The sequence below is a fragment of the Podarcis vaucheri genome (assembly GCF_965113315.1).
Source record: "Podarcis vaucheri genome assembly, chromosome: 11".
Taxonomy (NCBI): domain Eukaryota; kingdom Metazoa; phylum Chordata; class Lepidosauria; order Squamata; family Lacertidae; genus Podarcis; species Podarcis vaucheri.
Genome location: NC_138749.1, coordinates 4,021,754 through 4,049,444, shown reverse-complemented (window position 1 = coordinate 4,049,444; position 27,691 = coordinate 4,021,754). Strand labels below are relative to the sequence as shown.

The 27,691-nt window shown below is 48.5% G+C and overlaps 1 protein-coding gene and 2 long non-coding RNA genes across 3 annotated transcripts in view; 1 reads left to right on the top strand and 2 right to left on the bottom strand.

Moving 5' to 3' along the window:
- Positions 1 to 1,392: 1,392 nt before the first annotated feature.
- LOC309514249 lies at positions 1,393 to 3,567 on the bottom strand. The gene is made up of 3 exons (XR_014211828.1): positions 3,463 to 3,567; positions 1,987 to 2,118; positions 1,393 to 1,840 (listed from the first exon to the last, which is right to left on the bottom strand). It is a non-coding gene; the product is annotated as an uncharacterized lncRNA (long non-coding RNA).
- Positions 3,568 to 3,716: 149 nt separating this feature from the next.
- LOC309514278 lies at positions 3,717 to 5,247 on the top strand. The gene is made up of 2 exons (XR_014211872.1): positions 3,717 to 3,983; positions 5,137 to 5,247. It is a non-coding gene; the product is annotated as an uncharacterized lncRNA (long non-coding RNA).
- A 705-nt stretch (positions 5,248 to 5,952) lies between these two features.
- The window catches only part of LOC309542637 (maestro heat-like repeat family member 5), a 31,569-nt gene continuing 9,830 nt past the window's right edge, over positions 5,953 to 27,691 (bottom strand). The window contains exons 9-27 of the mRNA XM_082241450.1: positions 27,105 to 27,184; positions 26,821 to 26,956; positions 25,913 to 26,008; positions 24,924 to 25,028; positions 21,765 to 22,025; positions 20,883 to 21,005; positions 19,474 to 19,623; positions 18,987 to 19,141; positions 18,032 to 18,218; positions 17,454 to 17,635; positions 15,496 to 15,633; positions 14,604 to 14,718; positions 13,494 to 13,637; positions 12,827 to 13,003; positions 11,349 to 11,498; positions 10,093 to 10,218; positions 8,687 to 8,789; positions 7,822 to 7,887; positions 5,953 to 6,457 (exon numbers count right to left, since the gene is read on the bottom strand). Of these exons, the coding sequence (XP_082097576.1) occupies positions 6,297 to 6,457; positions 7,822 to 7,887; positions 8,687 to 8,789; positions 10,093 to 10,218; positions 11,349 to 11,498; positions 12,827 to 13,003; positions 13,494 to 13,637; positions 14,604 to 14,718; positions 15,496 to 15,633; positions 17,454 to 17,635; positions 18,032 to 18,218; positions 18,987 to 19,141; positions 19,474 to 19,623; positions 20,883 to 21,005; positions 21,765 to 22,025; positions 24,924 to 25,028; positions 25,913 to 26,008; positions 26,821 to 26,956; positions 27,105 to 27,184 (2,655 nt within the window). The 3' untranslated portion in view covers positions 5,953 to 6,296. The remainder of the gene's footprint in view (positions 6,458 to 7,821; positions 7,888 to 8,686; positions 8,790 to 10,092; positions 10,219 to 11,348; positions 11,499 to 12,826; positions 13,004 to 13,493; positions 13,638 to 14,603; positions 14,719 to 15,495; positions 15,634 to 17,453; positions 17,636 to 18,031; positions 18,219 to 18,986; positions 19,142 to 19,473; positions 19,624 to 20,882; positions 21,006 to 21,764; positions 22,026 to 24,923; positions 25,029 to 25,912; positions 26,009 to 26,820; positions 26,957 to 27,104; positions 27,185 to 27,691) is intronic.

Genomic DNA, 27,691 nt, shown 5'->3' with positions numbered 1-27,691 from the left:
TATCACTTGTCTGACAATAAATGTTGGAAATGTAAGGAGGCTGAAGGAACGTTCTTCCACCTCTGGTGGACATGCCCGAGGGTGAAGGCCTTCTGGGAAATGATTTATAATGAATTAAAAAAGGTATTTAAGTATACCTTTCACAAGAAACCAGAGGCCTTCCTCCTGGGCATAGTTGGCCAGAGAGTGATAAAGAAGGATAGAACCTTTTTCTTATATGCAACTACAGCAGCAAGAATTCTCATTGCCAAACATTGGAAGTCACAGGAGTTACCCACGCTGGAAGAGTGGCATACGCAACTGATGGACTATATGGAATTGGCTGAAATGACTGGCAGAATCCGAGATCTGGGTGAAGAAACAATAGAAGAGGACTGGAAGAAATTTAAGGACTATTTACAAAAACACTATAAGTTGTATGAATGCTGAGAATTTGCTAAGTTTTCGAAGAATTAGCTTTAGCAAATAAAATTCGAAAATGGTGGAAATTAAGTTATAACTATGAAAAGACCAAAGTTTATAGTAAAACTTTTTTAGGATCGATGGAAAAATAAAAGGTGATTTAACAATAAATATTCTAAACCTAAATTATAATTAAATGAAAGTATAAAAAACGCATGAAACAAGGTTATAATTTGCTGTTATTTTATTGTAAAGAATGCAGGGTGTGGAAGATGTGGGGAAGTCCAGTAGATCATGAAAAAATGTTCTGGAAAGATGAATATTTTTTTTTCTAATTCTTTTCTTTTCTTTCTGTAAAAATGCTTTTGTTGTGCTATGGATGATGATGTATTTGAATTTGGTACTTGGAAAAAAGCAAATAAAAAATATGATTAAAAAAAAAATGCAAATCCCCACTGGTATCTCCAAGGAGGGCTGGGAGAGACCCCCCGCTATGCCACCTGAAGCTCTGGAGAGCAGCAGCCAGTCAGTGTAGAGGTTGTGTGGCATAGTGGTAAGAGCAGTGTTTCTCAAACATGGGTCCAGACAACAGCTGGGGACCCAAGTTTGAGACACACTGGATTAGAATGTCGGTCTGGGGCCTGGGACACCTGGGTTCAAATTCCTGTTTGGCCATGAAGCTCACTGGGTGACCCTGGGCCAATCACTCACTCTCAGCCTGACCTCCTTTGCAGTGCTTTTGTGAAGGCAGAATGGGCAGGAGCGGCAGACCCTAGAAAAAGGGACGGGCCATTTGTCGTTCTCTCACCTTAGCCTGGGGGCTGATGCCGTAGCTAGTGAAGGCATACTGCCAATGGGGCAGTCCCAGGTGGTGATCAGGCACCAGGTGAAAACGTTCCTCCTCAACCAAGCCTTTGGCTGATTGATCGCCAATACCTTTCTGGGTGAGGGGGATGTTTGCTTTTCTTCTTGTTTTTATTATGCATATACAGATACAGTCATTTTATGTAGTGAACCGCCCTGAGATCTGTGGATGAAGGGCGGTATACAAATTTTAATAATAATATTAACAACAACAGCAACAAAGCATAGCTTGCTCTTCAGGAAAACCTCATCACAGGCCATCATAGATGACAGCCTTTGTCAACCTGGTGCCCTCCAGATGTTCTGGACTACAAAGCTCATCACTCTCAGCCAGCACAACGGTCTGGTGCTAGGAACAGTAGTCCAAAACATCTCCCACAAAGACAAAAGCTAACTGGGGTTTGCAGATGGGGCTGATTTGTGCAGGCAGCTCTTGGGCTTCTGGTATCACACAACATACCCTGCTTGGTGTTCTTGTACACAAGGCAGACCTTCCCATTCCCTCCGCATGGGTCCAGCTCAAACACCAGGCTCCGCAAGTCCAAGTGAGGTTTCTCCAGCTGACCTCCCTTACCTTTGGGGAGAAAGAAAAGGCTGAGCGAGGCCTGGGCGTCAGTGGGGCTTGTGTATAAGGTCACGGATACTTTTGGTGGGGTAGCAGGGGAGGTGGAGAGGAGAACTGAGGTCTCCCATGGACAAAGGGGTGAGGTGGGGCCGTACCTTCTTCATCATTGCTGTCCTCCAAGTCAGCCAGCGTGGGGGCATTGGGCAAGGCATAGATGGGTGATGCTCTGACTTGGTTTAACTAGGAGATGCTGTTGATGGTCATGCAGCCAAGGGGCATCAGGTTGTCTGGAAGAAAGGCAGCCATTACTAAGTTGCTGGCATGGATGCCACAATTCTGTAGGTGCACAGAAGGCTCACAGAACATGGTGCCCTTTAAAGAATCTCAGCTTGCTTTTTACTCACATTCTTCATGAACTAAAATCCATTCACTTATCTTCTGCCAATACATTTAAAATTAAACTTTTGAAATACATTTTAGCTTCTTGCGCCCACATACTCTCTCATCTACCAGGTTCAGATTAGAGATCTCACTTTTGGAGCCTTAAAGATGTTAGAATCATAGAACTGCAGAGATGGAAGGAATCCTAAGGGTCATCTAGCCCAGCCCCCTGAAATGCAGGAAAATGAAGGTGGCCCTTATGAGGATCAAACCTGTAACCTTGGCATTATCAGCACCACGCTCTAACCAACCATGGTAACTAGTGCAGGATGGCTGCCTTTTGTAGAACTGCGATACGAGGTCTCCAGGATCCAACTCACTTTGCCTCTGGGAGCCTGGAGGTCTGAGCCTCCATTTCTAGCTTGATACAGAAGTAGGACAATTTCCTGCTGCTAGTGGGACGCTTAATTCTGGTGCCAAGGATGGAAAGGACGCTGGGAGGGAGTGACGAACAGGCTATGGGTCTGTTTTGCAGGGTCACGAGACATGGGGTCACTTGGTGAAGGGGAGAGGCTATGGAGGCAGACGATATCATAAACAGGACCCGTCCCCCAAGACATACAGGCACCTCAAGGGCCCTGTCTTCCCCATGCATAAACAGGACACCTCAAGGGCCATGCAATATACGTCTCCCACCCACCACCAGCCCCGTCTTCCCCATGCCGCCAGCCACCAAAGTTACCAAAACTTCCACCAAAGGGAACCACAAAGAAAAGCTGAAATCAGCTGCAGCAGCTCAGAGTTGACGGGGGAAGCCGGGAAGCCCCGAGTTCAAGTCTCCCTTCAGCGGGACTATTCGGGTTGCTACGCTGTGAGACTTCGAGGGAGCCATGGGGGAATTTAACATACTAGCATTTGTACTGGAACACGAAGCCGCCCTGTTCAGCCCTCTCTCTCTCCCTCCAGCGACGCTCCCCGGCCCCTCACAACAGCCCTGCAGAGTAGGGCGAGGGGCGAGAGAGAGAGCGAGGCTGGCAGGCCAAGGTCCCCCCGCCCTGGGAGTGGGGGCTTCCCCGTGACCCCCGGGCCTGGCTCCGCACTCGGCGGGGCTCCTTTCCTGAGGCAACGGAGGCGGCTCTCTGCACAGGCTCAGGAACCACGGCAGCCTTTGCCACCGTTCATCATCGGCCCGCCCTCAAATTAGCCCCCCCCCCCGCGAGCCCCTCCTGAGGTAAAGAGACGGTCGTTACTCCAACGAGCAGCCACGTCCGCCGCCTTGAAGCAACCGCCAACCCCAACGTCTCTCCGCCCAGCCACGCCCCCGCGCCCGACTCTCGGCTCCCATTGGCTGACAGGGACCGGGGTTTGCCCAGATACGGAGTCGGAGGAGCCGGCCAATGGGAGGGGCTCGGAACGGGCGGTGGGAGAAAGGGAGGAGGGGCCGACTCTCCCATTGCCTTCTGGGACTCGTAGTGCCTGCTCTCCATTCCTCCCCCCCCTACAGAACGGCCATAGAAAGGAACTGAATGAAACGGAGGACTGCGATTCCCGAAAGCCACCGCGGCGGGGCTTCTGAGCTACGGGTCGTGAGAGGAGTCAAAAAACGCCCACCTGCTGCTGTCCCTACGCGTACAGGTGTGCAGGTGGTCAGGGGCTGATGCGGGAGGGAGGAGGAAGAGGATGGAGGAGAAGGCCCTGCGCAGCGGGAGCAGCTCCAGCAGCACCAAGCCCTACCTGGAGAAGCTCACCCTGGGGGTGACCCGCATCCTAGGTAAGGTGGAGGTGGCATGCCTGGTTGCCATGGAAACGGCCGAGGGATGGAGCCACAAAGAGTCTTCTTCCCTCTCTTGTTCATTGCATGGCGCTTCCTCCCCCCTCAGAACAGCCCTGTGAGGGAGGCCAGGCTGAGAGGGGGGACTGCCTGCCCAGCACCCCAAATTTCTAAATTCCTTTTTATCTCTTTCCAGGTTTCCCCATAAATATATTTAAATATATTAACATTATTAGTTGTCAACCTATTCCCAAATATTTAACCTTTTTATGTATATTTATCTGTTTCATCTGTTCTAACTCCTTTTTATCCTGCTCCATAACAGTTTTCACTAACGGCTGGGTCTTGTTTTTATTCAGTTTAAAACCCGATACCTGTCCAAATTCCTGTTTTTCCCCTAATACTTTCGGTGATGATTTTTTACAATCTTCAACCATTATTGCAAGGTCGTCTGCAAATGCTTTCAATTTATATGCTTTATTTCCTACTTTTATTCCTCTTGTGGTTTCTTTTGCTCTTATATTCCTCATCGGGACCTCTAGCACTAAAATGAACAATAATGGTGACAAAGGGCAACCTTATCTTGTTCTTTTCAAGATCTTACATTTCTCAGTAATAACATAGTCCACAATTAATCTTGCTTGTTGTTCTGAATAGATAGCATTTATTCCTCTTCTAAATGTCTCCCCAAACTTCATCTTTCTAGTACAGTGGTGTCCCGCAAGACATGTGCCTCGCAAGACGGAAAACCCGCTAGACGAAAGGGTTTTCTGTTTTGGAGGTGCTTCGCAAAACGAATTTCCTATGGGCTTGCTTCGCAAGATGAAAATGTCTTGCAAGTTCCTGCAGGGTTTCCCCCCCCCCTTTTTCCCAAGCCACTAAGCCGCTTAACAGCTGATCCGCTAAGCCGCTTATCAGCTGATCCACTAAGCCGCTTATCAGCTGATCCACTAAGCCGCTAATAGCACTAAGCCGCTAATGGGCTTGCTTCGCAAGACAAAAAAACCGCAAGACAAAGAGACTCGCGGAACGGATTCTTTTCGTCTTGCGAGGCACCACTGTATCTTATTCATAAATGCCTAAGAGATATTATCAAATGCCTTTCAGTGTCAATGAACATCAAGGACTCTTGTTTTTCATTTCTCACTTCCAGGTACTCTATAACATCAATTATATTCCTTATGTTGTCCTTCATCTGAAGTCCTGGAAGAAATCCTGCTTGATCATGATGTACTATTTCTAATAAATTCATTCTCTTTGCAAATATTTTGTAATCGTTTAATAACAAGATCTGCCTGCAGTTCCTAATCAATAATAAATCTGCCTCTTGCTTCGGGATTAATGTAATAAAAGCCTCTTTTAATGTCTCTGGTACCTTACCTACGTTTGGAATTTCATTCATTACATTTTGCTATGGTTGCACCAGAGAATTCTGTGGGGGTATTTTTGTAATATTTTACTGTCAGGCTATCAGGTCCTGGTGATTTCCTTGCTTTTGCTTGATTACGTGATTGCGTCCAAAATCTCCGACCAGCTCCTCCTCCTATGTTCCTAACCATTCAGACAATGTTTTAATTAAATACTCTTTTACATTCCCCTCCTCTTGCTCTGGGACTCCTCTAAAAACTAAAATCATCTCCCACTGCTTCATTTCCTAAGCCGCTATTGCATCCCAGCTTGTTTCCTGAGTGGCACAGACAGGTATGGGGTTAAGATTAAAACTGGCCAGGAAAACGCAAGGTGTTTCAAAGAGGAACTGTTTCAATCAATCAGTCAATCAATCAAGAGGTCTTAGAGTCCTGAATATTCTGAACCTTAATTTGCAGCAGACTGACAATGCATAGTCAAATTGACAGATATTACTGAAAATGACTGAAACATGTAGCTGTCTCAAGACTTCTGGAATGTGTCAGACCCCTTCCCAGCCCCCAGTGTTTTCCCTTCCCTTTTTTTTCTTGGAGGAATTTAGGTATACTCTGTGTATGCAGGCATGTGGAAGGGATGCTACCCTTCTGAGTGTGATCAGCTCTCCATTGGATGGAGGGGACAGGGGAGAGAAAATCATCATATAAAAACAATGGCATTTGGAAAGGGAAAAGTTGAAGTGTAAAGGTTGATTCCTAGAGAGAAAGGCAGACCACACAGAAAGCAATGTCTAGAATCTTCATTAAGTTCTCTACAAGTGCTCTCAATTCAACTGGAAGCCCAGCTGCCTGGAAAGCTGCTCTTTGTGGGACCAGGAAAGCAAGAAGCACTGCTCCTGCTTGCCTGCCTTTTCTGAAGACCTCCTTCTGGGCATGCCAATGATCGGTCTCACTGCCTTGCCGTGTTGTTTTTTAGCATGGACAGGAGATGTTGGCTGGGTACAATCTTTGGATTGATCCGACCGCCGCAGCGTCTAAATAGCTCCTCGCTGGCCGCCACCGCAGCGTTTGAGACAGCCACATCCAAGTCACGCTGAAGGTCCAGGAGAGCTGCAATGGAAGAAGGAACATGAGAACCACAGCAGAGTCCTCCTGGATCAGGCCAATGTCCTGCGTCCTGTTCTCACAATGGACAACCAGATGCGCCAACAGGAAACGCATATGTGGGACCCAAGTGCAAGAGCCCGGTTCCCTCCTGTGGCTTCCCGCAAATGGTGCTCAGAAGCATTTCTGCCTCTCAAAGCCATCCAAGTTGGTGGCTATCGCTCCTTCCTCTTGTAAGCTGCCCTAAGAAGACAATTATGAATCACATATAGATATTTAAAGAGATAAATTCAAAGGAGGGGCAGGGATAGGTCTGTCAGAAGCAAATGCCCCTCATGATAAGGACAGAAGGAGCTGCCTGGAACAGAGTTAGGCCCATTGAGTTGCCGAGCTCAGTATTGTTTACGTGGAAGAGGTTTCCAGGACTGGCCGTTTTTTGATGTGGAGATGAGAAGAATTCACACACACACACACACACACACACACACCCCTACCATTGGCTCTGCTGGCTTTGGCTGATGGGAGTTGTAGTCCCAACAACATATGGAGGGGGCTGATGTACAGGACAAGAGAATGGCAAAGCAATGGGGTTGCAATGGCAAAGAAAAGCAGCCGGGGAAGTGAGCTGGGCTCCCTGGGTAGCGCATGCCATTTTATGGGGTGAAATATGTTTAAAATATGTTTTGGGGTGTGAGGAATTAAAATATGCGATTATTTTTGTGACTGAACAACATTTAGCATGGTAAGTCTATGTCTGATGAAGAAGCAGAAAAAACAGCTTTCGGAAAAACCAAAGAATTTTAACTTCTGAAGATGTTAATATTGAAATAAAAATAACTAAGTTCCTAGCAATCGTTTATAATGATTTCTATGCAATTTTACACTCATTTCACTGACCAAGCAAAAGCAAATCATATGCATTTCACCCAAACAACATCTGAATTCCCAAGTCACATTACAACGTTTTAGCAACCCTCACTTTCTGAATTTGAAAGCTGAAAAATTCAGCACGCCCTACTGTGACAATTCATTTCGCCTTGGCATTGCTAGGTCAATTAATGCCAGGTGTTAGAGAGAGAAACAAACACTGTTTCTGTTCAAGTCCAAGTGAACAGAAACAAAACTTTTGTTGTTAGGTCTAATCCAACTATATTATATTTTCCCAATGCAATTTCTTGCCCAGCACAAACTCGTCAGATTTCCCGTCATGTCAGTGGCTAGAAGAACTTGGGAATCACAATCCAGAAGGGAAAGGAGACTGCAGGGTCTGATAGTAACTAAATTGAGATAATCGGGGATTAATGAGATTGGAAAAAGCAGTCCTGTGATGAAAATATCCCTGCAAGGAAAAGAGCCGGTTTGATCCTTACCCAGATAAATGTCGTCAATTTGTTTGGTGCTCACCAAGTCGGGTTTCATATACTGTGCATTGCACGCTAGACAGATCAATAGAAAACGATCAGTTCCTGCATTTGATACTTGGTCCCACTTAAAAACATTCATCAGACCTGAGGCACAGAGGCTGTTGGTACTCTATAGAAGGGGCTAACAACTTCTGGATCACTTTAACAATTTGCTGGTTTAATCGTAGGAACCTAGGAAGCTGACTGAGGCTGGGTCAAAGCATTGGTCTGTCCAGATCAGGGCTGTCTACACCGAATAACAGGGGCTCCTCAGGATTCTATACAGGGGAAATGGTGTGGCGTAGTGGGGGCTACTGGGGGTATTGCCCCAGGCACAAAAAGGTTGAGGGGCGCATCTCTGTTTTAATACAGGCAATCCTCATTTTGCGTGGGAGCTATGTTCCAGACCCCCACATGCGTTGGTGGGGGCCACGTAAAGCATTCCACCCCACCCTTGTTTGCCCTGCCGTACCCCACCCCCATTCGACCCTTGCTCTGCCCTTTTAGTGACATCTTAATGATGTTTTGGTGACATTTTCAGGCCACTTCCAGTGCACATGGTGCACCAATCACAACAAACCAGTCACTGCCTGTATTTAAAAGTGGTAACCCACCCTGGGACCTTGGGGCATGGGTTGGATAAACAACGGAGAAGCGCCTGACTTTCTGGGTGCAGCCTCCCTTTAGCGCTCTCCTTTGGACAGAGTTAGGCAGCGCATGACACCTGGACTTGCATCCCTGCCTCTCAGCCTCCAGGTTTCCCAGCTGAAATCCCACTTCTGGCTCATGCCCTGAAACCCCCCTTCCTCTCAAGAGCCTTGTTTTCAATTACCTATCAATATGGTCGCTGCCTCGCGATGCGCAGGGTTCCTGCTCTTTAGGTATTCCATCATCTGCGTGAGCATGTCCGGCAACCTCTGCCTGTATCTCCACAACTGGGGGGGGGCGGGGGGGTGGACAGGAAGACAACCGAGGTGCCAGATTAGTCTTTTGTAAAACTCCAGCTTCTTAACGCATTTCTATCCCTCGTGGTGGCCAAACAATACTTGAAAAGTATGACCTCATTATTTCCGAATTGGCCACCCACAGTAATACTACTGCCTTTATATAAGGTAGAATCACACTTCATGCCCAAGTATTAAGAGCACAGACAATTTTAGTTGGTTTAGTTGGCAGAACTACGGGGGCAGAGCAGAGCCACCCTCCATGAATTTGTCCAGTCTTATTTTAAAGCCATCCAAGCTAGTGGCCAGCTGTGTGTCTTGTGGCAGTGAGTTCCATAGCATAGCTGTGGATGTGGCAGTGTTGCTGGGCCTCTGTTTGTGGCTGTGCTGCACATAGATAATAGTGACAAAATGTCTTAGAAGGCATCTGTGGTGGTGAAGGCAAGGGCAAGCTGGTGGCTCCGGCTGGCTGATGCTGATGCCACAGATACAGACACAGGGAGATGAGAAGGCAGGTGCTGCAGCCCCTCCAACACTTCTGTGATGAAAACAGGGACGCCCCATTCCATAATGAGAATTTTACTATTTATACCCCACCCATCTTAGTGGGTTGCCCCAGCCACTTTGGGCAGCATCCAACACACATTAAAACATAATAAAACATTAACAAAATGTTAAAAAACATGCCCATACAGGATTGCCTTCAGATGGCTCAGAGGTCGGATAACTCCATACCCCCCAACATTTCTCCAGTGAAAATAGGGACATCCTAAGGAAAAGTGGGACATTCCAGGATCAAACCAGAAACGGATGGCTTCTCTAAAACAAGGACGTCCCTGGAAAATAGGGACACTTTGAGGGTCTGCAGCCACAGCTAATCCAGGGGGGTGCACATCAATACACCAAAATGGCATAAAACTGGGGGGGGGGTTAATTTAGCAGAAGGAGAGAGGGAGGAGCAGCTGTTGCACAGCATCTTTCTAAGAAAAATCAACACACACACACACACACACCATTTCTCAAGAGTCTATTTTGCAGAATTTCATCTAGATATTCTTCCACTTCCTCACCCAAGCTGTGATCTGGGGCATTGTGGTGGATACAAAATATGATAGTAGCCAGGCAGTAGACTAAAATAAGCCTGCAACTCCCACTGCCCACATCAAACACACACAGTTTGGGAGGAAAGTAAGTGAGTCCCAAACTTAGGAAATGGTGGGGAAATTTCTTCTCCTCTGAAGAAATCTGGCGAAAGAGTCTGGAGGGAACAGTTGACCATGTAAATTTTACTCACAATGTACTTGCAGATAACTGAGAATCTGTAGTAGAGTCTGTCTTGCTGCACAGACTCAAAGATGTCATTGGGCAGCTCCCCCAGTTTCAGGAAGGTGACAATTGTGTTAAGGACAATTCGACACTCCTAGAATTGAAAGGAGGGGTGACATTTTACTTCACATCAAGCCTTAGGCTTGCAACAGCTTTGAAAATATACATACCTGCATTGAGGCCGCAATGCAAATAAAATGCAGACAGTAGCCCAGGTAGGGTTAAAAACACAACTAGCCCACTGGGAATTAAACCCTGAGAGCTCACCTAGGTTTTTAACAAGCACCAAAACGCCACTAATGTAGGGGCTCACTTGCGCTCAGAAGGGAAGTGATTCCATAGAGAGGAGCCACCCTGAACAAGACCCTCCCTCTGGTTACTGGCTGCTACATGAACCTCCACCAGGCCGGCCTAGTCAGCTGATCACAGTGACAGCAGAGGTGTCAAGGCTTAGCTTCCAATCCCAGGAACGCAAGCCTGGGTGTTTCAGGTGGTGTCTAATGACCAGGTTTTGAGACCAACCCTGCAGGGCTTCCACTCCTTTAAGCTAACCAGCCTGGATCAGAAGACTTCCAGAACCGGCATCCTTGGAAGGCGGTGGCCTCTCCTTCCCTGGAGGTTTTTAAGCAGAGGTTGGAGGACCATCGGTCAAGGATGCTTGAGCTGAGATTCCTGCACTGCAGGGCTTGGACTAGAGGACCTTGGGGTCCCTTCCAACTCTGATTCTGTGGTTCGATGACTCTGACGGTTCCAACCTTTTGCAGAGCAATCCCAACCACAGCATGGTATCTGCAGAACAAGTGACTTGAGCAAGGGAAAAGGGGTGAAAAAAGACCCCAAGATCTCTAACTTTTCTGACCTGGACAGAAAACTCCCTTTTTGACCTCAGGTGTGGTGGTGACTCAGACCCCAAGCACAATCGAGACCCACCCATTCAAGACCAGTCTACGCATTACTTGATCTGTGGGGCAGCATGGGATGATTCTCCAAGCCCTGCTGCAACACGCAGAGCAACGCTCCTCGTGTGGAAATTCCCAGGAAAGGGGAGAGTTCCTCAGCTGCTACAGATGCTTCGAGGACCACCCAGCATTGGTATCGTAAGGGGCTTCCACAGGCAGAGAAACATTGCTCTGCGTTCCAGCTGCGTGTGACAGTTGCCAGGGAGAAGGAGTTTGCCAAAGGGGCCAGGCGATGCCCAGACTGGCCCTTCCAGCCTCAACCTACCTCTCCGCTCACAGGGTCGGTCAGCTGGATTATCAGGGGGACGAGGCTCCTGATGACAATGTCCTCCACCCTGTTTCTGTGCTCTTCCTGCACACGCCTCAACAGCGTCCCGAAAAGAGTGATGGAGCAAAGGCTGAGCTCATTGTCCTCCTGAGGAGAGAGAGGAGGAGAACACCAGTCAGTCCCAAGTGCTGTGCAGGGCAAACCCGTCTCACAGGTTTCAGGGAGTTTAGCTGAGCAAACGCTTCTCGTTCACTATGGGTCTGGTTGTTTGAGGGTGTTGGCTGGGCCCACGCAACAGGGGACCACCCCCGGGGGCCTTTGCCCACCACCGTTAAGGAGCTTAACGGACTGAGTTCATCCTGGTGCATCTAAAGTTCTGCCAGCATCACCTGCTGGCAGACAGAGTCACCTGAAGTGCAGGTGAAGCAAGAAGTCTTGCAGATTAGGCCAGTGGGATCACTTGTGGGGGGCTGACAGAGGGGGGCTTGAGGTATAAATGCGGTGTGTGTGTGGCACATGGCGTGTGTGCATGACATGCGCATGTTGCACAGTGCCAGCCCCCTCAATCGTGGGGCCAAGCGGGCACAGCGGGTGTTCTGAATTTCACTGTGTTATTATCTTCTTTATTTTTCCCCATAAGTCTTTATTAAGGCTTTTCCATAATATAAGGAAAGAAACTGATCTAAATAAAAACAGAAAGACAAACAGAAATGCAGAGCCTTCTCTCAAGGGCAGCTCTTAACCCTTGTCTCACCAGGAAAGGGGTCAACCCTCCCAGCCTCTTCCCTTCCCTGTCTCTCACTCAGGGTCCTTCACCAACAAGCCATCACCTTCCTTGGAGCCCAACATGGGTGTAGCCAGGATTTATGTTGGTGAAGCAGTATTAATGTTGGGGGGGGGGTGGCAGAAGAACCAAGCTTGATTGAAGGGGGAGTTGCCCCCCTCCCCCGTTGACCATGCCCAAAGAGCCCAATAATCAATGGCCCTGAGCAGAGGAAAGGAAAAGAGAGAAGAAAGAAGATGGATGGATGGAAGGAAGGAAGGAAGGAAGGAAGGAAGGAAGGAAGGAAGATAAAAAGGAATTTCGATTTTGTGTTATCATCTTCCTTAGTGGATCGTGCAAACCTCTATTCTGAATACAGTCGTAACTTGGTTCTCAAATGCCTTGGTACTCAAATGCCTTGTGTCAGGGAAGAGTTTGAAGTTTCCAGTTTATCAGAGGGAGAAAGCATTCTCCAAGGGGGGAGGGAGAGCAGTGAATCTAATAGAAGGGAGCAAGAGGAACAACAGGGAGGGACCGGCTGTTCCCAGGAAAGGCAAGGGTTAAGTTCTAGCTCAGATTGGGAGGATTCTCTTCATAGTGTAGGGGGCACTGGGGATGAGGCTATGGAACCAAAGGGGCAGCCCCCCCAAAAAATGTTTGGGAAGCACCAGGGCATGGATGAAGCCCATTTCGAGTAGGCTTGTTGACTTACATCATTGAAGTGTTTCAAGAGTTGAGGGTAAAGGCTGCAGCCGGCCAAGCTGTATTCCTCCCCCTCCAAGTGGTGGGACATGAGTTGCAGGCACTTGATGGACTCTTTGGCAACACTCTTGTCCGGATTGTAAGCGCAGTTGATCAGGGGCGAGATGAAGAGCTCCAAGAGCTCTTCCTGAAGGAAGCAAGGAAGCAGGTGAGGGAACACGGTCACGGCAGAGAAGTCAGCGCACGCAGACGCAGTTTGCACCCAAAAAGGCACAGCGTAAGCATTACACAAAAGTAAACAACCCAAGCGGTTGCTCTCTCCTGAGTCCTTGTGCAGGGTGGGGGCCTCCAGTAGGGGAAGGGGCCAGAGCGGGAGCGTCTGCTTTGCATGCAGAAAGTCCTGGGTTCAAGTCCTGGCACCTCCACGCAGGGTTGGGAGGGACTCTAGAAACCTTGGGGAGCTGCTGCCGGTCCGTGTGGGCAACCCTGAGGAAGCCAGACCATTGGCCTGACTCTCTTTAAGGCAGCTTCCTTCCTGTGCTGATCTGCACCTGAGAATAAGGCTGCAGCAGAACAAAGGAATATCATTTTAACAGCCTCCTTGAAAGGCTGATATGGCGTTGTGGGGTTAATCTGTACGCCGCTTCCTAATGTGTCCCCCGCCACCAATCTCTTACCTCCAGCTGGTGCTGCATCATGTAGCCCAGTCCTCGGATGCTGAAGAGCTGCATGAGGGGGCTGGCTTGCCCCATCCACTCCTTCAGGACGTCCATAATGTCTTCCTTCACGAAAAACAAGCCTATCTGTGAGTGGAAAAGGAGCTGAAAAAGAAAACACTTGATGTGTGCAAGGCCAAAGAAAGTAGGCAGGGCAGGAGGAAATCTGTGCCGCGGAAACCGAAGTCCGGTACCCCATACCCTCCAAGTGTCCTGATTTTCCAGGGACAGCCTCGGAATTACGAAAGCCAACCGGCTTCCGATTTGATCCCGGAATGTCCCTGTTTTCCATGCCAGAGCTGCCGCCACCGAGCTCGGGGAGGGGAATGAGCCAGAGCTTGTGCCCAATGACAGTGGCGGCTGTAAGGGGGCCTCTCGTCAGTGGCGTAGCGTGGGGTGTGCAGGGGGGGCCGGCCGCACCGGGCGCAACATCTGGGGGTTAGGGTTAGGGGGCACAAATCCACGGGTTAGGGGGCGCAAATTACTTGCCTTGCCCCGGGTGCTGACAACCCACGCTACGCCACTGCCTCTCGTTGCCCCTCCATGGCATCTCCGTGGTCACTGCTGCTGGCCTCCTCCCTTGGGCAGCTGGTAGAGCAGCGATTCTCAACCCATGGGTCCCCAGATGTTGTTGGACTACAACTCCCATCATCCCTGAGCTCTGGCCTTGCTAGCTAGGGGTGATGGGAGTTGTAGTCCAGCGACATCTGGGGACCCACAGGTTGAGAAAGGCTGTGGTAGAGGCTGCTGGAAAGCAGGTGAGGACGGGAAGAGGCTGCGGCCACTAAAGCCCAGCCCTGTGTGCCATGCTGGCTCTGAGGGGCAGGCAGAGGGCAGGGCCCCCCGGGCGGGAAGAAAGGGGGAGCAAAGCGCAAGGAGTTAGATAAGAGCTGAGGGCAGTGTGCATTAACTAAGGCCTGTAGAAATTGCTGCCCTAGGCAGAGGGCAGGCCTGCCAGCCATCAATGGTGGCTCCGGAGACCTCCTTACCCCCTCTGCTTTCCTGGCCTGCCTGGGAGCGGTTGTTGCGAAGCAGGAGCGCCTGCAGGCATTCCCCGTTTCCGACTCTCACCTCAGTGAAGAAGGCCATCCCGACCGTCCTCTCCTTTACGTCAGGGCGGCGCAAGTAGGCATTGGCCTGTTTGAAAGTTGTTTTGAGGTGCACTTTGGAGAAGGTGAACAAGGTCCTGAAACACAAAATCAGACGCAAAGGATGCACAAGCCTGAAGCTGGCAGGAAGAACCGCTAAGTATTCATGAATAATAATAATAATAATAATAATAATAATAATAATAATAATAATAATAAAAAATTCAATACTTGATCGGGTTGCCCCAGTCACTACCTTCTGCTCCTCTCCAGTTTCACCCAAGTCGTATCCCAAGTCCTATCTAGCTCTCTCTGTCAAGGAAGGATGCTTGAGAGTGCAGTGCAGTATCTTGCAGATAAATCTCCAAAGCCAGCAGAGTTTTCAGTGGGGAATGGGAAGGTTCATTACTCCATTACCCCATATGCACCCACTCGACCTCTTCGATTGGTGGAATTGGCACTTTCAGGCACCACGGAATGCCTGCTCTGCATTTAGTGTGTCAGCACCTAAACTTTGGAAATCCCTGCCTATTGATATCAAACAGGCGCCTTCACTGTACTCTTTTGGGCACTGCTAAGAGCGTTCTTGTTTAGACAAGCCTACCCAGATGTTTAGAAAGCTGGTGCAAATGTTAATCCGGTTTTAGTCTATTGTTATTTTAACTTTTCAAAAGTCTCAAATTACTGTTGTCAGCTTTTCTAATCGATATTTCCTCATCTTTTCTTTTTAACTGCTTTGAAGTTTGTTTGTTTTATTACAATAAAACAGCATATACATTTTCTGAAATAAACAATGTTTATCCCCATTTCCCAGAAAGCAGGCCTTGGTGGGCTGCCTTTCGTGCCTCACCTGCCAGTCCTTTTCACTGTCTTACCTTGTCAGAAGACGAATGCCATCGAAAAAGCTTTCTGGGTTTGACAGCATGTCCCAGCACCTTTGCACCTCCAAAATGCTGAATTCTTTGACGTAGCCGCCACATCCAATAAGGTTTTTCACAGCTTGCACAGTGGTCCTGAATCGAGTGAAAGAATTAAGAATATTACATTTATTTATCCATTTAAAAAAATTGTACACTGCCCTTCACCCATAGATCTCAGGTCAGTTCACAACACAAAAATACAAGATAAAAAGCACAAAATAAATAATAAAAACAAGAACAAACCAAACCAATAACTCCTTCTTCCTCTCACAAACACAGCTGAAAGGGCGTAGGGTGTTAATCCGCCAATGGCCTGACTGAAGAGGAACATTTTGGCCTGGCATCTAATGGTATATAATGAAGGCACCAGGCAAGCCTCCTTGGGGAGAGGATCCCACTAATGGGGGGCCACCACAGAAAAGGCCCCTTCTTGTCTTGCCACCCTCTGGACTTCTCGTGGAGGAGGCACAGGAAGAGGGGATCACAAGGTCTGGGTAGGTTCATCTGGGGAGTTTTAGCTCCTTGACATCTTGCAGTCTTGAGCTGCTTGGCCTGATGGATCCAGCCACAACCACCAGCCCCCGCAGCCTCTCCCATGTTTCCAGCACAAGCTGCAACCTTTCGGCTGCGATGGGAGATTTCAGGTTTCATGACACGGAAGTCCCGCCACGCCAAAATCAGCCCATCGTGTGGGAGAGTCTCCAACATCCTTATTTTATATATATATATATATATAATTTTTATTAGTTTTTCACAATTTTTATAAACACAAACATAACACAATACAAAACAAACAAACAAACACATAAACAAACATGTATAATTTCAGATCCTTTTTTCTTAAACCTTACTTCACCGACTTCCCCATACCTCCCCTTTCTGCATCCCAGTTCCCAAATTTATTTCCACAAATCCTACCCCTTGTTTTTATCGAATTTTCCCTTATTTTTTCCTTTACTTAACCTTTTACAGCTGTAATCCCCTTTTGTCTAAAACTTCAACATTTTAACATTCATTAATTTTACAATATTTCTTAAGATAGATGAGTCTCCAACATCCTTTCCCATCCTAGTGTCCTTTGTACTACAACAACTCCCATCTTCACCAGAGTTGTGCTGGCTGGGGCTGGTGGGAGTTGTGGTCCAAAGCGACTGAAGAGCACAGGGGTTGGGGAAGCCTGGGTCTCTTAGCTACCCAAGCTAAGCAGAACCTCCATGTGATGGCCTGGGAATCCGATTCAGAGGGTGAAGCGGAGGAATCCCAGCCTGCACAGGAGTCCCCGCCCCCAGGGCCGGCTGAACTGGGGCAGGGCCTTGATTCTGAAGTGCCTGCACCTGTGCTGGATCCTCAGGAGGAGGCACCAGGTGAATCCACTCTGGCTCCAGAGGTGGTTGAAGATTCAGTGCCTACAGGTGAGTCTCCCCCTGGGCCCAGTAACCCTTCAGCCTCTCCTGAACTGCAGAGGCTCAGGGCAGAGAGGCGAAGGGAACTGGTTTCTCCCAGGAGGAGTGCTCGCCTTAAGGCCAGGAGAGGCGGGTCTCCTGGGGGCCGGGACCGCCCCTGGCCTCAGAGAAGATAAAGGCCAGTCAGCCCGGTCCCAGGTTGCGGGAGCAACGTTGTTGTGGAGTACCTGTTCCTGTCCAGACCCAGACCTGACCCTCCAGTGTTCCTGTCCCCACCCGGCTTCCTGCTTCGGACCTTGCCCTGCTCCTTGTGAACTGTTTCCAGGCTAGTGACCCAGGACCGGACTTTGACTACGCCAACAGTAACCTTCCCCCCGGGACCAGCACACTCCATGTCCAAGTGAAGCCTATCTCTTGGGGGAGGGCTGAGCCATCACTGCTACGGTCAGGCTTGCAAGCGCCCAGAGAGAGAAGGGAGGGCCACCCCAAATGCACGGGCAGGTCCCTTACGCCAGCGGAGGGAGATGCGAAGGGGGCTCCGGCATGAGACTTGTCGCCCTCGAAACTCTTCTGCTCGACCCAAAAAGAAAATAGATCTGAGTGATAAGGGCAAGCAGCAGCTGGGGGAACTTGTTCTGCAGTACATCCGAAGCCTCAGGTAGCGACAGGATCAGACACAAAGCGTTGGTCGCCTGGAGGGACAAGGACAGGAGAACAGCATTCAGCAGAGGACATCGTCAGGTCCAGATCTCCCAACTCTCTATGCAGGACGCGACTCAGACCCCTGGTCCATTTCACTCAGTATTGTCCACACTGACTAGCAGTGGCTGTCCAGGGTTCCAGGCGAGGGACACCCCGACATGGAGATGCTGGGGCCCTTTTGCATACAAAGCAGGTGTTCTGCCCCTGAGCCAGGGCTGGGCTCCAGGAGACCCCCCCCCCCAGTGATGGACCACTAAGATGCCGCTGGGAAGAACCCCAGAGGCCAGTTATTAAGATGCAACCCTCCCCCCCCAGCCAGAAGCCCCAGCCCCATCCAGCTCCCATTCAAGAACCACCCAGGAGAGAGAAACTGAGTGGTTTCGTACCGCTATTGGCATTTTAGAAGTGCTGCGTCGCCTGTACGTGACTTCTGTGTTGGGGTCTTCATCCTGTAGCCTTTTCAGGAGGGGTCTCAGCAGCTTGATGCTGGAGTATGGATCGGAGACCAACGCCTTCCAGATCGCTGCAGCACTCCTGCAATTTGTCAAAAGAGAATTTTTCCTTTTTCCCTTTCTTAAAAAAAAGTCAGGCCTTCTGTATTTCCTTTATATCGCACGTGCATTAGCAAAGAAAGAAGCTACTATTCCCCTTTTTGATATGTAACTCGGGGCACAATTTTTTGCAAGTATGAAACGGAAATATAAATTAAGAAAGCCCACTTAAATTCAGCTCTCCCCATTTCCACTTTGCAGATTTTCATATCCAGTTTTGCCTCTTAAACACCTTTTGCAAATCAATCTCCTCTAATTTTATGTCTTTCTAGATGTTATTTCCACCAGTTCATGCATTTGTGTGCCTACGTGTGTGTGTGTGTGTGTGTGTGCGCTACTTGACTGGAGAACTGCATTGAAAAATTCAGAATAGTACGAATTTTGAACTACAACAGTTCTCATTTTGGAAACTGCAAATGACGTAAGCTCTCACTTAAAAGTGACCCAAACGGAATTTGTTCCCTGTCCAGAAGGTTGGGGGGGGGGAACCTGGCATGCCTTCCACCTGAATCTTGAACAGAGGTTTGATCCACAGTGGGTACTGCTTTTCACAGCGTGGAAGAAAGCCTCATTCCTGCAGAGCAAGCAGTTTCCAGGGGACAAAAACTTGGCAGCTCTACTTCAAAAACCTGGGAGATGCGCCAGAGTTGGGAAATCTCCATCCATGGCTGATGGGCTGTGGCCTGGCTTGGTGGATCGCAGGTTATGCAGGTTATCTGAGACGCCCTGAGATTTGCAGGCAAAATGGATATATCCCCCCATAACGCACTCATCTCTAAGAGGCCCTTACTCATCACATTCCACTGAGCAGTCCAACAGGCTATCTACGACCGCGTTCAGGCGCTTCACAGCAAGGTTGACTACAGCTGCGAGTGTCTCATTCTTAGTGTGGGTGTCTGATATTCTGTGGAGATGGTTGTAAATCTCCTTCACAACTATAGGCAGCTGGAAGAAGATAAAAGAAGACCAGGATGAGAAAGTGTGGTGAACCTGAAAGAAAATGAGGGATTTGGGGGGAATGATATATGACAAGATAAAAAAGATGCTCAAAGTGATTATTACCCCCCCCCGAAAAACAAACAAAACAAAACTGAGATTAAAAACATGGTGGTTGTTTTTTAGAAGCTGAACTGCAGCAGAATGGAAACAGAGGCGCAATCCACAAACGTGGAAATCAATGCCTTCTTACACCCCTAGAAACAAGCTGATTCTACATCCAAAGAGAATGTTTAATTTAGAGGAAACCTGCTTCCCCCTGCCTCCATTTTGAGCCTTACATTTTCCATGTCCATCCCGCATTCCTCAAGGAAGGAACTCAGCAGCTTTCCTGAGGCCTGAGAGACGACTCTGTCTTCCACTGTCAGGTTGTCAATCGCCTTCAACACGACTTCGTTGATCTGGCTGGGCGTGAGGTGCTCCCCAAAAGCCTGGCACAAAGAAGAAAGACGAGGGAGTTTTCTTCTGCTCCGCATCTGACCACTTTTCGGTAGTCCAAGGGACAAACCAAGTGAAAGACACATCCACTCTGCCTGAGATGACCCTCAGGGTCCCTTCCAACTCTCCAATTCTGATTCTATTTAAATGTTTATTTAAGTAACTGAAAGATTTCACAACAAACAAAACTAAGAGTCAGGTGACGCCTTCCTATTTTCGATCCCCATCTAAAACTGGTTATGACCTTGGAACATGAAGAGGTACAATCTAAAGTCAGACTAGGAAATAAGACAACTGTTCTTGCAGAAACAGAGAGGGCCAGTAATAGTGGATATCAGTTATATAATCAATCAATGCCAAACGAAGTCAGATTAGGTGGGAACCTGCAGGCTGTGTGTTTATTTCTTAATATACGTCAAAAACATCCACCACAATGTTAGCATAGTCCAGGCTTCCTCAACCTCGGCCCTCCAGATGTTTTGAGACTGCAATTCCCAGCATCCCTTACCACTGGTCCTGCTAGCTAGGGATCATGGGAGTTGTAGGCCAAAAACATCTGGAGGGCCGAGGTTGAGGAAGCCTGGCATAGCCCATTGGCTTGGCAGTGCTTCATGAAACGGGCACCAAATGGGTCAACTTTTCATACTCTTTTTCTGCCCAAGGTGGCAATGCCTGGTTCTCTCTCCTCCCCATTTCATCCTCATGAGGGAGTTTACACCGAGAGACCGTGACTGACCCCATGAGTTTCCTGGCTGAGTGGGGATCTGAGCCCTAGGTCTCCCAGCGCCTGGTCAGACTCTCTAGCCACTGCACCACACTGCCTCTTCTCGATCCAGTAAATGTCAGACATGCAGGGAAGCAGCTCTCCTCACCGCAGTGGCCCATCAGATGCACAGCTAGGGCTACTCCACAATTCTCCTGCAGGATCCATTGGCCTGGCAGCTTGCAGCTTGTAATGCATACGGATCTCTATCCAGGGTTCACAGTTGTGGCAGTGCCTGAAGTACCGCTTTGTGCATGCACAGAAGTGCTGAATCGCAACCCACACGTGTGCAGACACAGGTTGCGAATGGATTTGATAGCTTTGGCTTTAAATGTGAACTGCTCTGAATCTCTCCCTCATCTCCTAGAAGGCGTGGGCTGCCTGAGGAGGTTGGTGGGGCAGGGCCCCATTTGCCCAAATGGACAGACCTCTGCTAACTGAGAGCTGGCTGCAGTCTTAGCAAGAAACAGTCCAAAAAGCCACACCTACCTTGGCCACGTTGGAGATGTCGGTGTAAAAGATGGCGGGCCCAGGGATGAAGAAGTCTTCTCGGAACCATTTGACCACGTTGCCTTTCCTGTTCTTATGCCTCATCTCCACCTTCTTAGCTAAACGGGGTCAGGGATGGGGATATGCAGGCAAAAGAAGACAGCATTAGTGCTCCCGGCACAAACCCCCCAGTTTCCCCACTGCGACCCACAAAAAGATTCTCAATTTCACCTCAAAAATTATAATTCAGAACTGGTCAAGGTTCAGAAGGGGGCAACCAAAACTCCGGGACCTCCAATGAAACTGAAGTTTCAGGATGGTCGCAGCAGTTGGGGGATTTTCTGTTTAGTAAAATGGTGAGGAAGAGGAGACACACTGTATGGCAAGGGGAAAGTGGAGAGAGAGAAAGCTTTCTCTCTCTCCCTCCCTCCTAACACAAGAACTCCGGGACCTCCAATGAAACTGAAGTTTCAGGATGGTCCTTCTTCATGCAGTGCACAGCTCAACTTTGGGACTCCCAGCCACAGGAGGCACTGATGGCCACGGACCAAGATGGCTTTCAAATTCATGGAAGAGAAGGCTACCCATGGCTATTAGCCAGGATGGCTATGCTCGGCCTCCACGGTCAGAGGCAGCAAAGCACAGGAGAAGAAAGAGCTCTTGAGTTCGAATTCTGCTGACTGGTTTCCCAGAGGCATCTGGTCTACCCCTGGGGGAACAGGATGCTGGACTGGGGTGGGCCACTGGTCTGATCCAGGCGGCTTTTCTTGTCTTCTTCAGCAGTGAATCCCTCCCCTCAGACTGACCTCTCGTCTCTGGCCAACGGGGTGTTTGTGTTAGGCCAGTCCTGGCACGAATTCTGGCCCTCCTGAGCTCCCGTCAACCCCAGCAGCAGCCAGCATGGGCAACACTCAGGGATGATGGGAGTTGAAGCAGCTTCTGGAGGGCTGCAGATCTCCCACCCTGCGGCTTGCAAGAAACACGCCCTTTCCCAGCCTCGCCCTCACCCATTTTGGCTATCATGATGTGATGGAGATGGTACAAGGCCTCCGCTGACTGCAGGCCAATCTCCTCCACGTTGTCTGCGAGGTGGAGGGACAACAGCGCCACCAGCTGTCCAAGAAGGGGGAAATCCTGGGATATCTAGGAGGTGGAGAGAGATGCACAGTCAGTCCTCGTCCCACAGAGCCCAGCAAGAGAAAACCGTCTGGCATGCTTTCAGGCGGCAAAGGTGGCAGAGGGGCGCAGGGCAAGAGATCTGTGCTTAGGTGGCCCACCCAAGGCTTGCCCCAGGGCCTTTTTTCCAGCCAGAACTCACTGGAACTCAGTTCTGGCACCTCTCAGGTGGGCGCTATTGTCATTATAAGAGAATGAGGGAGGTGAGTTCATGGTGAGTCCTGGCACCTCTTTTTCTAGGAAAATAGCACTGGCTGGCACCTTCCCCTGGGATGGCCATGCCACACCGCTTTGGGGAGCACGGGAAAGTCCATCTAGTTCACACCTGAACTTTCCAAAGCAATACACCAACCAAGACACAGGTTTTCCTTCAAAATCCTCGCTTCCACAAATTTGGCAATGCAGTTCTCCAAACCACCACAACAAAACGCAGACATTATGGGAGAAGGTATACAGAAACACACAATTCATAAAAGCAACATGCTTGAATCCTCGATAGACCTAGTTTCTGGTACCCCTGGATACATCTTGGCAGCTAGAGACCCAAATATCTTCTAGGGCTAGGCGTGCCTTTTACCAGCTTTGTCTGGTTTGCAAACTATGGCTCTTCCTAGACAGGGATAGCCTGACCACTGCAGTCCATATTTTGGGAACCTCAAGGCTGGATTACTGCAATGTATTCTAGGGGGTCTGCCCTTGGATCTGCTTCACAGGCTCCAGCTCATGCAGAATGCTGCGGCCAGATTGCTGGTGGGGGCCTCGGGCTGAGAACATGGGACACCATTCTTAAAACAGCTGCATTGGCGGCCCATCTATTTCTGAGGCAGCTTCAAGGTCTTTCTATTCATTTACAAAGCCCTGGCCATCTGAGGTCCAGGCTGCCTCAGGATGTCAGGAACTCATATATCGCAGCTTGATCACTGAGAACATCTATGGGAGTATTGTTAAACCAGAGGGAAAGGGGGAGAGATGCTACCTTGCTATGTTATTATATATCTCATGCACAGATGCAGAATCAATTTAACACTGTCATAAGAGAATCAGGGTCAGAGAGGGGAATAAAGGTAAAATGATCCTAATGATATCATCCTACCCCAAAGTCCCACAATAATAATAAACTGTGCCTTAAAGAACGCATTGTTGGGAAGATGCCATCTTACTGTATTGAATGTATCCAAAATGTAGTTTTTAAATAATGTATGCTGTACCTTTCTGAATGTATCCAAAATGTAGTTTTTAAATAATGTAACAATCTAAATATTTCAAAATGTATATACTTGACTCAATATTGTATCCAAAAGGCTGCCAAAACTCAATCCACCACACTGCCTCCTACTGGGTCTGCAAACCATACCATGAATACACACAGATATGAGCTCAAAATAAAGCAATCCTATTTTCCAAAAAGTATGCAAACATCAGGCTATCACCCGAATTGATAGCAATGCAGAATAGGATTTCACATTAACATTTAAGTCATTTCCTGAACATCCTCAAACATCCAGCCTCACACCTGCATGCTGATTATCAGCAGTTGCGGAGGTTTTCCTGTAGATAAAGGAAAAGCCATTTTAAGCAGATCCAAAATTAAATAACACGAAGATTGACACATACCACCTCAGCCCTTCAGCAAATTGACACCTCCAAAAACTCTTTCAACATCCTGTTTACCTTATGTTAATCCACTCTTCACACCCCTCATATCGCTTCCCCCCACCTCCTTGCTATTGATCTGAATGAAAATCAAAAGGTATAAGAATCAAGGCAGTCCCTTTGTTCAGGGTCTCTGACTCCGTGTCATTGCGTGAGCGGGGACCCTGTTGCAACAGTTTTTTGTGTTATTTTTTTCTGTTCTTTCAATAAAGATCAGGCTTTGCTTTTTCCAATCCTGGTGTGGTCTCTGTCTCTTCCCGACCGGTACAGAGCCTTCACTTGTGCTCCTTCCGGGGCCCTAGTCCTTCTCCTGAGGAGGGGGGCCCTTGGGGAGGCAATTAAATATTTATTTCAACACCCTGGCTGAAATTTCCCAAGAGGCATCCCTCTGTCTGAAGTTGGAAATAGCAAGATGAACCAAATGGGTGTCTTGGCAAACCCAGCAAAGCGATTCTTCTGTTCTTATGATCTACATAGGTCAGGAAGGGAATCTCCACACACAACCCTCATATTTGCTCGAGGGTTAGACCGATTAGCCTGATTCTGCCCTGGATAGGATTCCAGAAGGGTTTTTCCTGTGGGATCGGTGCTGATTAGTACCAGTTATTATTGTATTCGCTAATGAACCACTTCCCTCGAGGCACGCAACATATGCAAGTTTTAATTTTATTATTTATTTATTTTATTGCATTTACCTCTCGGCTTTTTCTGCAGGGAGCTCAAGATAGTCCTCCTCCTCCTCCTCCTCCTCCTTTAATCCCCACAACAATCCTGAGAGGTAGCCTAGGCCAAGAGGCAGTCACAGGCCCCCAAGGTCACATTCAATGAGAGTCACTGCTGAGCGGGGGAATTTGAACCCGGGTCTCTCCCAGGTCTCAGACCAACACTCTAACTACTACACCACAGTGTCTTACACAGCATAAATGCTAAACGGGTCAGTATAAATGCTAGCCTGTATCCCACCCTGTAACCTACCTCCATTGAATCTAGACTTACCCTTTCCGGAGAAAAACTGACAAGTTAAATACAAGTTAAAAACGAAAATGAAAAAAGACCCATTCGCGTTATCTAATCGGAATGATCTGTTATTGTATTCCTGTGTATTTATATTGTAAACCACCCTGTGATCCTCAGATGAAGAGCAGTATGGAAATTTAATACATTAAAAAACCCACAAATCTGAAATTGCAGCATTAAGCCTTGGTCACTCACATCAAAGTCCAAATGCTCAGAAACATATTTCATTAGAAAGCTGGTGCTCTTGACAGCTCTTTCGCGCTCATAGATTTTTGTGGAGTCAATCCAGCCATTTGTGTGCTGCGGGAGAGAAATAATCATCATCACATGGAAGGACAACCATTAATCCGGGTCTGCAAATTCACAAAGCTTTGGCCACTGGCTGGATCAATCATGCCGGGACCATAGAGGGGACAAATTGCAAAAAGGAGTTGTTTTGTAAAGGAGAAAGTTTGCTGCAATTTGTTCTACTTCATCATCATCATCATCATCATCATCATCATCATTATTTTATACCCCACCTTTTTCCCTGACAGGGACTCGAGGCAGCTTACAAACAAAATAAGAACAACTTGAGATATAGAAAAAAGAAGCCATTAAATGAAACACATTGAAGATTAATAGAATTAGAAATTAATTGGCCCTTGGTTTGTTTTTGTTTTACTGTGTATTTTGTGTTCTCATTTTGTATTTTCATGTTGTGAACTGCCCTGCGATCTGTCATTTGTGTGTTTGTGTGTGTGATAATTACAATAATACAACACACACCTCACCACAGCCATAGCCATGGAATGCAGGAAGCATCCTTAGACCAAGCCCAGCCATTGATCTACCAACCTTGGTGTTGGCCACAGGTAATGACGGGCAGTTGCCCTTCGGGGTTTCAGACAGAGAGCCTTTTCCCAGCCCCACCTGGAGATGCTGAGGGCTGAGCCTGGGACCTTGAGCATGCAAAACAGAAGCTCTGCCCCTGAGCCACGGCCCTTCCCCATATGCCATCAGCAGAGAACATATCTTTGAAAGGAAAGGGATGTGTGCCTTGCACAAGCCTTCCTAGCAGAACAGAGGCCCAGTTCACCATCAGCATCCACAACCAGTGAGTTGGCCACAGACGCCCCCCCGTGCAATCATTTCAACAGGATCTGCTGCCTCCCCCTGCTCTGACATCTTGGGGGCTCCCTTACCACTAATATATCCTGCAGCGCCTCCAGAGAGAGGGCCTCTGACAGCAAGCTGGTGAGCATGTTGAAGCAGGCGTTGACCGTATGCTGATAAAAGTCCTGAAAGCAGAGAAGCAAAAGCGGTTAAAAGCTGAAGACCCCCGTGGAAATCCCCTGTGCTCTGGAGCCTTCTAGTCCAGCAGCCCCTTTCCACAGGGGCCAAGCAATGACCCAGTGGGAAACCCACAAGGAAGACGTGAGCTCAACAGTCCCCTCCTTCCTTGGAGGTTTTTAAGCAGAGGTTGGATGACCACCTGTCATGATTCTATGGTTCTGTGCTGACTGGGGCCAATGGCAGCACAGCTGGAGAAGCACACATTCTTCAACTCTATTTCACTGCAAGAACTGAGGTTACAGGGAAGCAGGCAGAGGGCCTTCTCGGTGGTGGGCCCACCCTGTGGAACACCCTCCTATCAGATGTCAGAGAGATACATAATTATACTTCCACCTGAAGGCAGCCCTGCATAGGGAAGTTTTAAATATTTGATGTCTTACTGTGTTTTAATTTGTTGGAAGCCGCCCAGAGTGGCTGGAGTAACCCAATCAGGTGGGCGGCGTATAAACAAACGAGCAAACAAAGAAAAAATTAAATGCAGTGTAGGAGGGAGGCATGAGAGTCACAAAATGCAGGCATGCAGGAATCATTCGTGGATGCATTCTAGCCAAAGGTTAAATGCAGTTAATATTGAAACATGATTACAATCAAAAATATACACCCAAAGTCTCTGGTTGTTACATCATTGTGATGGGCCAAGTGTCTGTGGCAGCATTATCTGTAGCTTACACGGCCCAGACTCTCTGCCCTCAAACCCTTTAACCTGGCAACTCCATTTTCCTCCATTCATATCCCGAGAAGCAGAAGGTCCAGTCACCTGGCTCTGTGATGATTGTGTGGGACTCCCGGCTTTGAGTTTTGTAAGTTTCAAGGAGGGCAATGAAAACACCTTCTTGGTGCTTTTTTTCACTAGCTCAGACCGAAGCATGGAGTCCATCGGTGGTCTCACGGCCCTGAAGAGGAAAGAGAAAGGAGAGGAAATGCTCAGCACCCAGCAGTCCATAAACCTGGTGAGGAAATATGCAGTGTGTCTGGCCAAGTGTATGGCAAGGGAAGGACCAGGAATAGGTGGGGCAGTGAGAAGTTCCTCCCTGTACTTACGTCATGCAGGTGACGGTGATGATGGCATGGTACAGGACAGAAATAGAGAAAGATCCCAACGGCTCCTCTTCAATGATTTCCTGTTGTGGGGAAGCACACAGCACGTCAGAGACCTGGAGGCACCATCGCTGCCACCACCACTCCAAGCCCTGACTTGTGCTCTCTCTCCAGCCCAGCCCTCTGGACAGCACCTTTGCAGCTGGCAACTGGGTGCTCCCAGGGGAGAAGAGTGGGCTTCCTGGATCTGGGAATCAGATCCATCTTTCAGCTGGACAGAGCTCTACCTCAGAAAAAGGTAAGATCAGCCTTCTGGACCAGGCCAATAGCCCATCTAGTCCAGCATCCTGTTCTCACAGCGGTGAGAAACCAGGGAGCAGACCATGAGCCCAAGAGCTCTCTCCCCGCCTGTGGCTTCCAGCAACTGATGTTCAGAAACATTGCTTCCTTCCTCTGTGGAGGTAGAACATAGCAATCATGGCTAGGAGCCATGGACAGCCCTCTCCTCCTGGGAGAACCCAGCCTCTTTTCCTTAGGCGCTGGTGAGATCCTGCTGAGGTTGCCACAATGGAGGGCTGCCTTGCAAGAGG